At 37.5% G+C, this 13,279-nt stretch overlaps 1 protein-coding gene across 1 annotated transcript in view; it reads left to right on the top strand.

The window, feature by feature from the left end:
- cdc73 (cell division cycle 73, Paf1/RNA polymerase II complex component, homolog (S. cerevisiae)) overlaps window positions 1-11,800 on the top strand; it is a 287,498-nt gene extending 275,698 nt beyond the window's left edge. The window contains exon 17 of the mRNA XM_059984716.1: window positions 4,373-11,800. Coding sequence (XP_059840699.1) covers window positions 4,373-4,409 — 37 coding nt within the window. The 3' untranslated portion in view covers window positions 4,410-11,800. The remainder of the gene's footprint in view (window positions 1-4,372) is intronic.
- The last annotated feature ends 1,479 nt before the right edge of the window (window positions 11,801-13,279 follow it).

Genomic DNA, 13,279 nt, shown 5'->3' with positions numbered 1-13,279 from the left:
GGACTATAAGTGCACAGTTCACTGAAAGTAGATGTTTCAGTGAAACAGAAGGCTGTTAACATTCTGGCCTTTATCAGACAGGGCATTAGGTTTAGGAGTAGGAACATTATGTGGAAGTTATGTAAGTTGCTGGTGAGGTCACACTTAACAGTATCGTGTACAGGTTTGATCAGCCTGTCGTCGGAAAGACATTATGAAGGTGAAAAATTTTTGAGGATGATGCCAGGACCAGAGGGTTTGAGATATATGCAGAGGATCATTATTTATTGGAGTACAGGAGAATGAGGGGTGACCTCATGGAGGTTTATAAATTCATGAGATTAATAACTTAGGTGGATGGTCATGGTCTTTTCCTCAGGTTTGGGGAATCCAAAACTAGAGGACACAGATAAAAGGTAGGGGAGAGCCTTGAGAGTTAACTTATTTACACGAAGGATAGTGAGTACCTGGAATAAGCTAAGAGGAAGAAGTGGAGGCAGATACAATTACAACATTTAAGGGGCATTTGGTTAGGTACATGGAGGGAAGGGTTTGGAGGGTTATTAGCCAAACATGGGCAACTAGGACTAGCAGGAAGGATGCTGTAGTCTGTATAACCAGTAGCCGAATGGCCTGTTTCTCTGCTATATTACTCTAAGAACCACCCTGCCGATCTCTGCCCCACCCACCCTCCCTCCCATTGCCCTCTGGCCTTCTCCTATTCCCCTCTCTGGTCCGTACAACCCCGACTTTGTATCCTCTCATCGCCTTCTTGTCGTTCCACCCTCACACTCCCCCTTCTGCCCTTTCCCAACCCCTTAGCTCTCCTTCCTCTCTCCATTGTCTCCCTCTGCCGCACCACCTCTCACACTCCCGGCATCCCCCTCTCCCTACAATGTTAACTCTCTCCCTCGCCCATTCTTCTCCCCAGCCCTTCCACTTCTGCACTCTTCCTCACACTTACTCCTCCCTTTCTCACTCAGCCCTCCCCTTCTCTCTCCCTCCCACTTGCCCCATGTATCACTTTCTCTCCTTCAGCATTCCCTCCCAGGTGCTTTAGGTCGTGTTGCTGCCACAGGCAATGATTCCCTGTAGCTTGCACACTGTACGTGCTACCAGGCCTACACTGCTTTTCCTGCTAACTTTTCCTTCATTTTAGTACTATTTTCCTTATTGACAGATCTGTATATGGCATTTGCTCCTCTCTACCTCTGTACTGTATTTACAGCATTTGAAACACCTAGACTTGCGTGGATCCCTAATTAATGTAACATCAGCAGTTTGGTTTTCAGTTCCCTGAACTGTTGATATTCTGTCCTTAGTTTTCAACAATTACTTCATGGATCAACTTTAGATTCAATTTGCAAAAGTGGAAACAACATTGAAGCATTTTAATATGTTAAAGATGCTATAAATAAATGCTGTTGCATTAATAAGTGACTGGTCAACCCTTCCCCATCGCATATCTGGCAAAGTAGATAGGAAACTGCAGATTAAATTATCGATCAAGTGAAAGCCTCCTTAATCTCCAACTCCTTAATCATTGAAGCACTTTCTCTCTGCTGGTGTATCAACCTAATATCCAAGCCACTGACTGCTTTTTAAACAAATGAATTAGCTTGATAGATTGCCAAAAAGGTTCTACATTTTTTTAGCTCTGTTACTGGGCCTTGAAAAAAAAAGAAAATCAGTTCTAAGAATTAATTTGAGAGCAACCACTTGTATATAATATTAAAAGTAGAGTAAGCAGTGACAGTTCAGTAGCTGGAGATACAATCACTCTGACAAATTAACTGTTAAGAATAGGCAATTCTCCCTTGGCTCAGTAGCTTCATGTACTTCAACACTACATACATTAGCAGCACAGTACCAATATCAGTTCCATCACAGTATAGTGCAACAAATCTAGTGATAGCTAGCAAGACACTTTGCCAGATGATAATACATCTTTTACTCTTTTTAATCTTAATTGATCTAGTTTCTTTTTAAAAAGAAAATTCAATAGAAAAATTGTGTAGAACCTTTTTGGCAATCTGTCAAGTTTATTCATTTCCTAAGAGTAGAAGTACTTGGTACATAATTAATAGGTCCCTCATAAATGGCAAAAGCATGAAAAATCCTCTGTACAAAAGGTTTTTGGCTGGAGTCTCTTTTTATTATAGCTTTCAAAGAAAATGTTTATTTTGTGTGGGTGTGGAGCAGAGGTTCCCAACCTTTTTTATGCCATGGATCCTTGGACCCACGTTGGGAACCCCTGGTGTAGAGGGTTGAGAGGGGGCAACTTGAGCAACAGGTACATTATGGAGCTCAACATTGTCTCAATGTAAGTAGAATGCTGCAAAGATAGCAAGAAGCAAAGAATTGGTACAATTTTTTTAAAGTATTTGCTATTCAGATGTTCATGGAAAACATTGTTGAAATGGACTTATTTTTGTTGGATGGGATATCCTAGCAGAGTGTGTACTCTGTGAAGCACGAAAGCCCTGGCATGTTGGCAAAGTTCCTGGGTATTAAACAAGCAGAGAACGTAAATCTTAAAACTGTATGTGTTTTCAAAATTCTGTCTGTTTTCGTTTTTGCCATGCTAAAAGTGTTAGCTTTCCCATTGCAATTAATTCACATCTCAAAATAAAACTAAATTAGTCCCAATATATTAATGCATAAATGCATAAAGTCATAGAGCTTCACACCATAGAATCAGAATCTTCTGCCCAGCTCATCCATGCCATCCAGGATGCCACTCTGAATGCCATTTGTTTGTGTTTGGCCAATATTCCATGTTCCTCGAAATATTTTAAACATTAAGAATGTATGCAAAATAAACTCACTTCTATTTCTTGAAAACCATTTAATAGTGCACAAAAGGTTCTTAATATGTATATGATCTTAAAAATAGAGTTCATTGTTGTTTCTGATGTGTTGTTACCTTAAGCTGTGATTTTATTCTGATGGTTTTGATTGTTAAGTACCGCATTTCTGACTGGACCTAAAATGACTGACAGGCTGATTCTTAAAAAAAAATTCTTATTAGGCATTACAGCCCTAAAAGTTAAAATGGACTGCAAGAAATGGAACAGTATGTGTTTACTGTGTGCCCATTATAACAAAAATGTTCAATGACATACTGGATTCATTCTCCTTCATTCTGTGAAATTCATTTCAGAGTAACATATAGTTATTCTGATGTAACAAAAAGGAAAATGACAGCACTTGTTCCAAAAGCAAATTCTTTGGCAGTGTTTCACGAGCTGTTGACTACCAGTGGAGGTGTGGAGTGCATATCTTAATTAGTATAATGAAGAGGTTCTTAGTTCCTTTAACAAGAATAACCAGGACTGGTTTGATGAGAATGACCATAAACTCAAAAGGTAATTAACTGCCACTGTAAGGCACTGCTGGAATGAGAACTTTATTCCTGAAGGGTAAAGAAATGGCTGTACAGGCATCGGAAAGCAGAACTCCAGCAAAAAAATACCTGTCGACATGAGCATCCAGTAGCTGGGAGGGCTCAGAATGGTGCTCACAGAAATTTTTGTTTCATGATGCTCAACATCTCATTGAACAAATCAAATATCATTGCTGACTCCTGGGAATTGCAGGTACATGACTGGGAGGAATTCTTTCGGTCTGACGCAGAAAACCTTGAGTCAATGCATTGGAAGCACACAGAAACTCAGCAGAAGTAGTTTTGTACTCCACCCATCTGCTCAGTCGGTCAGGAGTCTCTTACCCTTGTGTAGACAAGTCTGTAGTTCCCACAATGGCTTCATCAGTCATCTCGGAATTCATAAAGCAGGTGTTGATGCAAAACATCCTCAATTCTAAGGAACTGCCCAAGAAGCTGTTTATATAATTGGATTACCTAAATTCTCATATTTTGAATGAAGTCAAATGAATATTTTTTTTGTTTTAATTCATTTTTGCCCACATTCATTACAGAGATTCAATACTAGTTCTTACGGCTATTATTTGTACACCGGTTGTAATTAGAAGACATGAACTGAGTTATATGAGCCAAGAGTTGATGCATTTATGAAGAATATCTTTCAACTAGTATGTTTATCTCATCTTCGTTTCTAAAGTTAGAATTCATTGAGATACACAGCAGGTGTAGAGGACATTTAGCAAGTAAGGCATTGTTCAAATTCAACCCTTCGTCCTGACTGTAAACCATTCAGCTCGTACTTCCAGGGATGTCAGTATGTAGAAAAGTACAATATAATCTAAAGGTTGTGCCCATTTTTTGAGGCAGCAACAAAATACATTTTGTCAGAACTGAATTACATGACTTGCTTAATCTATCAATTAGTATTAATGTTATGCAGCAAGGTATTGCAATTTGAATAATATTTGTTGTGTGACAATGTGTCTTTTTTTTTATTCAACACAATAGGTACATGGTGAAGCACAAATCCCACCTGAGATTCTAAATAATCTGAAGGTCTCTGATTGGTGCCATTCATTTCTGAGAGGTTGGAGGAGTTCTACAAAAGACTGTCTTGGGACTAAACTGTTTCATTGGCTTGTCTACGCTTCTCAAGAACAGTGGCGTTACAGTATGGGTCAACCCAAATTGACATTATACAATACTTGTTGGATTTTTTTATTGCATTGGAGAATTGGTCTGCAAGAATTAGGCAAAGAATTGTGCTTATACTACCAGTTTTCCAATGGTAGATTGTCTTCTAGTCTGAAAAATCAAATTTGTATTTTATTCTATAGTGTTTATTTTTCAGACAGCACTTTTTTTTAAACATTACCCAATCCTTTTTTTCCCACCTCAGTCTTTTAAAGATGATTGTTGAGTACAAACTGCAAATTCTATATCATCACTCTTGTGGGGTGGGAATTTCTTCAAACAGTTCTTCTCAGGTAGTATAAGAGGTAAGACAGCCATAGATGACATAGGTTGACTTATATTTTGTTTGTGGAAAATATTACTACAAAATTATACATGTAAGAACAACTCTCTTGGGCTATGATGGATGTTGAACAATCATTTGGTTATTATCAACTTAGGCAGAAGAATAAAGACATAAAAGAGATCCGTTATTACTATTATGGAAAGATTAATTGAAAGTCCTGAGCTATAGAGCATTGTCTAAAAAGATTAGTAATAGTGGTCTAACTTTTAAACCTATCATCTGTACCTGGCGTTCCAAGCACAAATGTGAAAACCTGATAGTATATTTCAAGTTATGTATTACAAATTTCTCAGAAGTCCATCTAGTGCAGACATAGAAATGATTAAAAATCCAGTTGTGCTGCTTGCTGACATAAGATAAATATATTATGTAAAGTATCATTTTGTTGCTGTTTTCATTACACTTCCATTAGTGTATTGAAAGGGTTCACATCTATTTCCCTCTTTAAGAAAAGGCAAAGGATTTTTTCTTTGGGCAGAACCATCATTCATTCATCCTCTGAAATACAAGGACTACTTGTAGGGAGCTGATGACAGTGAGCATTTTTTAAAAATTAATGTCTACGTAGTGCATTCAAATTTGATTTTATAAGTTATGGCTCATTGTGATTCATGACAGGAGTAATGCTGATGCAATATATTTATTGAAATAATGATCATAAATAATAAAACACAGCTGATAAGGGAATCCATTGGCTGAGCTGGTAAATTACCTAAGCGTATTGTAAAATACTCTTTGGTGATAAAATCACAGCTCAAGGGAGAGCCAAATAAGCAACTACCTTCCAGGTAAAATTTAGTAGCTTATGAGTTGAAAAATAACATTTTAGCACAAGTATCTGATTTTAGCATCAGTACCTATTTAAAGATTTTTATAATGGTGCAGGTACAAAAATCATTTGACTTCTTTGTGCCACACTCAGGATTGCCTTTCTCATTAGCTGGTTGAACAAAGAATTAGTTCTACCCAACAACATCAAGAATCCTGCTGCTGTATTTGAAACCCAATCAAATAGATGGATTTTTGGTTTTAACCACTGGATAATCTGAAATAATATGTCAATAGTACTGATGCTTGAGGGGAAAATCACCAGTTGCAAAAGATATTTATTTGGTATGAATGATATGCTCTAGAATTTGAAAGTAGCTTTGATTTATGGAGTAATTGTGAAATTGTTCAATGTCAAATGCCAATCACAGTTCAGTTCAGTGAACAATAAGCCTGAATAACCATTGTCAATATGCTGTCTTTTTAGTGGAGCTGAATGTTACACTGCTCTTACCTATTGCTGACTATGTAATAGACCAAAAATATATCCCACCTACACATGTTCAATGAAAAATTCAGTTTATATCCAAACCATTCTGTTTTTCAAAGATTGTTTAGAACACATTAAAATGTTCCATTTTATTAACATTTGAACACAGCTGTTGCAAGGCAAAAGCAAATCAAATTAAAAATGGAGTTGAATGACAACGTTCACTTCGGCATTAAATTACCAACTATAATATCCTCATTTTGGCCCCTGTTAATGCCTTATTGTTTGGGTGAGCAATGGCACAGATGTCACAAGGAAACAGGTGCAAAGTTAGTTTTTTGTGAAATTGTCGGCCAAATATTATAAGCTTGGGAGAAAATGTCACATTGCTGTTTGGATAATTTGAGTGCTCTGTTCAACCCTGCAGAATAAATAGGTTGATACTTCCTAGCATCTCTAGTTATGATCATTTTCACTTAATTTCCTAATTCACTTTATATTTCATCATAAAATTTTAACAATTTTCCAATTTAAAAATTAGAAAAGTTGACAAATTTAATTGCATAGTTTGTTATTGACATTAATGTTACTTTCAGATTGCAAAAATAATGTATTGCACCTTAAAGCATACAATGAATTAAAGGTGATCAGATATTCACTGTATTTATCAATAATCATTGCACCATCTAAACCTATGTAACTACTATTTACTTAGCATAATGTTCTGCCTTTCTGTAAATCGTCCCTCAGAAAAAAAACATGCTGTCTTCGTTATTTAATATACCAGCTGTAATGGTTCTGTTCAATTAACCTCTTTGGATTTTATTAATGTTTGCAATATTAATTTGTTTGCTTTCACCTGTCTCATGCAGTAGTTAAATCAATGTGAATGGGCTGTAACAGCAGATAGTGAAGTGACAGGTCCTGTTCATTGTGGCATATTGTCTCCTTTTCTAGTTTTTAAATTCAGAAATTTTGTATCTATCTCTGCCTTTTTGGTTTGTACTGAGAGATACACAACTAAAATCTATTTTCACAAGTAGGGTTTTTTTGTACCAAGTGATACATGTAGATAGCACCCAACTCTATCTTTTTAATCAGAAATACATAAATCTACCATTTTAAAGTGGTTTTGGTGCAATTCTCTAACTGGAACAATTTTAGCAGTTACTTTATTGCAGTTGGTGTGTGATGAAGTCATACTTGTGCTGTTTGTAGCTCAGCACAAATTAAAAATGACCAAAAATAGAATCAGTGCACATTTGCCATTTTTCTCTCTCGCTCTCTCTCACTCTCCCATTCACTCAAGTACTCTCTCACACACTTGCCCTCTCACTCATACACTCTTATGCTCTTCCTCTCCCGTCACTCATGCATTTACACACTGTTCCTGTCCTCTCACTCATGCACTCACTCTCCCGCTTTCTCTTACACATTATTTGGGAAAGAGAAAGGGTTTAAAAGAAATGGATTTTTATTATATAATAAATGAAATGGTGAAAGAAACAAAGTTTTTTAAAATTTGTATTTAACTTGTGTCTTTTCATTTGTAATCTCTTAACTATTTTGTAGCAAATTGGTGTTTAACTCTAGACTTCGGTAGTTAAACATGTGGATATCTTTGCCTAATCACACATTATACTCTTTTACATTAATATATATTACAGCGACTTTAACTTAAACATACATTTACAGTTGGTCTTTATGTTATGAGCATCTGATATGGCAGAGCAATTTATGGATACTGCAGAGTTGCTCTAAATGGGGCACAAGGGAGATCAAAATTCTTGAAGGCAGTTACACTAGAGCTGTTGGAGATGGCTGAGACTATTTCTTGGCCTTCAGAAGGTACACAGGTAGATGCAGCATATAGAGAGACTGTGAGGAAAGATAGGCTGTTCTTAAGGCAAAATTGCAGTTTGTGGGATGCGTTAAGGTGTGTCTATTTTAATGCAAGAAATTTCAGTGTATCAGAAAGTGCATGGGTCAGTTCATACAACTATGACATTGTGCCTTTGCAGAAATTTGATTGTCACGAGGGCAGGAGTGGCTGCTGGCTGTTCTAAGATTTAGAGGGAGGTAAATGAGGTGGGTGGCGGGTGCCGTTGCTAATCAGGGATAGTATCCCAGCTGCAGAAAGGGAGGATGCTGTGGTGAGATTGTCTACTGAGGCAGTGTGGGTGAAAGTCAGAAACAGGAAGGGAGCAATCACTCTGTTGGGAGTATTCTACAGGATTCCCTTTCACAAATAACAACAGAAGCACAGGAACAGATCAAGAAGGAAATTTTGGAAAGACATAAAAATAACGGGGTGTTGCCATGGGTGTTTTCAACTGCCTAATATTGATTGGCACCTCCCTAACATAAAAGATGTATAAAGGGTGGAATTTGTTAAGTATGTCCAAGGAAGATTCCTGATAAAATATGTAAACAAGCTGACTAGAGGAGAGGCCATATTGGACATGGTGCTAGGCAACAAACCAGGTCAGGTGTCAGATCTCTTGGTGACTGAACATTATGGAGCCAGTAACCACAATTCCCTGACTTTTGACATAGCCTACCTTTGACAGGGATAGAAGCAGATGATATGGGAAAGTATTTAATTGGGGGAAGAAGGGAATTATGAAGCTATTAGCCAGGAACTTGGGAGTGTAAATTGGGATTGCATATACTCAGGGAAATGCACAACAGAAATGAGGAAATTGTTTAGGCAGCACTTGCATGCGGCTCTAGATAGGTTTTTCCTATTGAGGCAGGGAATGGATGTTAGCGAGTAGGAACAATGGTTGACAAGAAGAGGCTAATTTAGATGGAGAGCATTCTTCCTGGAGGTAGATCACCAGTGGTGTCACATAGATCTGTTCTTGGAACCTTGCTCTTTATAACTTTTATAAATGATGTGGATGAGGTAGTGGACAGGTGGGCTAGTAAGTTTGCAGGTGACACAAAGGTTGGTGGAGTTGTGAATAGTGTAGAAGGTTGTCATAGACTACGCCAGGATGCAGAACTAGGCTGAGACTTGGCATATGGATTTGAACCTGTAAAAGTGTGAAGTGATTCATTTTGGAAGGTTGAATTTGAAGGCAGAATTCCTAACAATGTGGAGAAGCAGAGGGATCTTGGGACCTATGTCCATACATCATTCAAAGCTGCTGTGCAACTGGATAGGGTTGTTAAGAAGGCATATATTGTGGTTGGTCTTCGTTAGTTGGGGGTTTGGGTTCAAGAGCCCTGAGTTAATGTTAATGTCTGGAATAGTGTATTCAGTTCTGCTTTCTTCATTTGGGAAGGATGCTTAAGCTTTAGAGAGTGTGCAGAGGAGATTTATCACAATGCTGTCTGTAGTGGAGGTGACTTGATTGTGGTGTACAAGATTGATAAGAGTCATAGATCAACCAGAGACTTTTTCCAATGGCTAATATGAGGGGGCATAATTTTAAGGTGGTTGAAAGTAAGTATTGAGGGTTTTTTTTCCATAGAGAGTGGGTGATTGTGTGGAATGCCCTGCCAGGGGTGGTAGTAGAGACAGATACATTAAGGACATTTAAGAAACTCTTAGATAGGCACAAGGATGATAGAAAAGTGGAGGGCTATGTAGGAGGGAAGGGTTAGTTGGTTAAAAGGTTGACCAGTATTGTGGGCTGAATGGCCTGTACTATGCTATAATGTTCTATGTGGAACACGACACAAGTAAATCATATTGAATATTGAAATATAAGCTGTTATTAGTAGTATGAATTTAAAACAGACATATCATATTCCTCCCTTACCTGAACAGTGACTTACAAGTCCTGCCTCCTCAATAAAGGTGTTGTATCCAATTTTTGATAAACTATAATGTAATGCTACTCTTCACTTAATGCTACTAGAAACATCCCTACTGTTTATATGTTAATCATAGTGATTGCTGTGAAGATTTTTTTTTATTTACTTGCATTCTGAGCATGATGCATAACGGTAATGGTAGGAATATGAATAATCTGATTAGATAGCACCAGAAAAAGGAAATTTCTAATCTTTCTTTAACCGATTATATTTCAAAAGTCAAGATTGTTTATTGTCAATTCCAGTACACAAGTGTAAAGGAGAATGAAATAATTGTTACTCTGGATCCAATGCAGCACAAGAAAAATGCACAGTAAGATAAGGAACACAATGATTTAAAAAACAATAAATATAATGGCTTATATACATTGATTGTATGTACATAAAATGATGCAAGGTACAGTAGTGTCTATGTAAGGTGACTGATGGGAAATGATAAAGTAGTAGTGGTTTGGGGGGGTGGAGGGGTGGGTTAATGGTTGGAGGTGTTGATTAACCCTACTGCCTAGGGAAAGTAACTGTTTTTGAGTCTTCTTGTCCTGGTTTGGATGCTTCGTTGATGTGAGTGGGAAAAACAGTCCATGAGCAGAGTGGGTGGGATCTTTCATGATATTGCTGACCATTTTCTGGCACCTTTCTGTATATGTGTCCTTGATGTTGGGTAGGCTGGAGATGAATTGGCAGTTTTAACTACCCCTTATAGAGCCCTCCTGCCCACAGCAGTGCAGTTTCTGTAATATGTAGTGATGCAGCAAGTTAGGATGTCCTGTACTTTGCATTGGTAGAAGGTTGTGCATAGTCCAGCTCTCTTCAACCTTCTTGGAAGTAGAGGCATTGGTGAGCTTTCTTGATTTTGTACAATGTGTCTGGGACCATGAGAGGTTGTACTCCCAGGAGATTGAAACTGCTTGCAGTTTCCATTTCCGTGCCACCGTTGTGAAGAGGGGTGTGAATGATACAAATTCTCCTGAAGTCAGTAACCATCTCTTTTGTCTTTCTGACAATGAGAAAGGCGTTATCTGTCTGGCACCAAGCCTTAAGCTCGTCCGTCTTCTCTCTGTAAGTCCATATATGATTGGGATCCCTTGTATTCTCACAGCTGAGGCTTCTTATTCTGACAAACTTGGGCACCTCAGCAGACTTCTTGCTTTCCTTCTGAACATCACACACACATGGGGTGAGCAAGTTATTATTTTAAATGACACAGAGATCAAGTAAATACTCTTATTACTGAATACTCCTAAAATTACAAATAGAACGTTTCTTTAATTGAATAATCACAATTGAATTAGGAAATGTGTGTAGGGAACATTAGTTGACACTATAACCCTGAGGTTGTGGGTTTCAATAAATTTCAGAAGCTATTATAAGCAAAAAGATGCAAAAAGATCAACCAGTAATTTCAGCTACTGCCTTTTTGCCTGAGCTTGGCCTGCAGGCTATTCAGCAGCTCTCTGCCCATGAGATCTCACTTTGCAGATTAAGACATTTTAGAATTCTGTTTATCTAGCTGCCTTGGGAAATTGCAGTCATCGTATTTCTAATAAGTACTGAGCATTTTGTGTAAACATGGATTTTTCTAAGCCACATTGCTGCAGCATGCCCGCCTTAAATGTTTTGCCCATCTCTTAAAATGCAAGTTGACGTGCAAAGATATATTCCCTGTTATAAGTACTGTGAAATTTTGTCTGCTAGTAAGTAATTGATAAAAGGCAGCAGAGGAGATGAGATTACTATGTTTGGTAATCCTTTATCTATACCTGAACCTTTTCTATTCAATCTGTACTAGATTAATTAAATTGTTTATTTGGAGGCTTTGCTGTTCATTGTGGTATTATTACCAGATGCAGTGGGTGTGTCAGCTTTGTCAGTGGTGGGAATGAATGGAATTTCTGAAATAGAGAACAATGCACAATCACTAAGAGCATACAACCTTTTTTAAAAAAAAATCTTTCATTTCTGATAAGGGATTGTGTGATTTGTCAAAAAATTACATTGCATTTGAAAGTTGGCTTAACTAAAAATCCTATATATCCATTGCGGGATATCTAAAAAGGAACTTAGTTATTATTTTTGGTTGCCCTAACAATATATACAAAATTTATTCTGAATGACATGAACAGTAATAACAGCACACAAAGTTTGTCAGGAGGTATAATATTCAACCTCTGTAAAATGGCAGATCAAGGTATGGTTATTCCAAGCCCCTAGGTCAACCTAAGCTGCTGTTACTAATCATTACCACATCTTGGAGCTGCATTAGGTGGTGCCCCCAAACATTGTCAAACATATTTTCCTTCAGACCATAATAAAAGGCAGAACAACAAATTACATTTAAATTTATTTCAGTTACATTCCCTAATGTGCAGGCATTCTGAAATAACATGAGTGTCCCTATCAGCCACCTCTCAGAGCCATCTAAATTATATTTGTACTCCAGAAGCTATATAGAGAGCCCACTTATTAAAGAGCCTGCAGTTTATGGGTATTGCCCTTCACCACACTGTCAATTTCTTGGAGCTGTATCCAGTCGCCTCACCACACATTCATTCAGTAGCAACATTTGCTGTTCTTTGTATTAGGGCATTTCCTTTTGCAAGCTGGCTTCAGTAATAGCTCCAGGGAAGAAGTCAAGTGCCAGAAACTGTATGAATTTGTAAGTGATCAACTGAGTATTGCTACAATGAAATAGTCACCATCCTGCATTGAAGAGGAAAGGCTAACGACAGGAACTTATGTTGTTTATGGGATATTAGTTTTTCTTAAGGTTGAAAGTGTCACTACAAAATTAAGAAAGATGGTGGTGTTGCAGTAGTTTCACGACAAATACATAAAATTTTGGGGTAAAGTTTGTTTAATATTTGCCATTTAAGATTTGACGAAAAATACATGGGCATTAAATTCATGCCATTGGTGAATTTGACCAGTGGTGACACGTGTCTGAAATTTCTCATATTAACACTTAATACCTGTGAAAAATAAATAAATCAATGCCTCTCCTGGAAAAAATAGCAAGGGGTGAATAAGGATAGGGTGGGTGGAGGTAATATTTTAAGTAAGCTCTTAATCATCTATCTGGTAGTAAACTTCAAGATCACTTTGATTTTTTTCATTCACATATCAAAGAAAATCTAGGTCCAGAAGTTATGGGAAATTGATGAATTCATGGCATTGAGTGGGAGAGCTGATTTACTTCAATTCTCATTTTGTTGGAATTAGGACATACAAAATCACTTCCTACTCCATACCTCATTTTCTCAGAGTTTCTGAACTAAAGGACTCCCTGTCCTCA

Source organism: Hypanus sabinus, chromosome 11 (assembly GCF_030144855.1).
Source record: "Hypanus sabinus isolate sHypSab1 chromosome 11, sHypSab1.hap1, whole genome shotgun sequence".
In the NCBI taxonomy this organism is placed as follows: Eukaryota; Metazoa; Chordata; class Chondrichthyes; order Myliobatiformes; family Dasyatidae; genus Hypanus; species Hypanus sabinus.
This window is presented reverse-complemented; position numbering and strand designations above follow the sequence as displayed.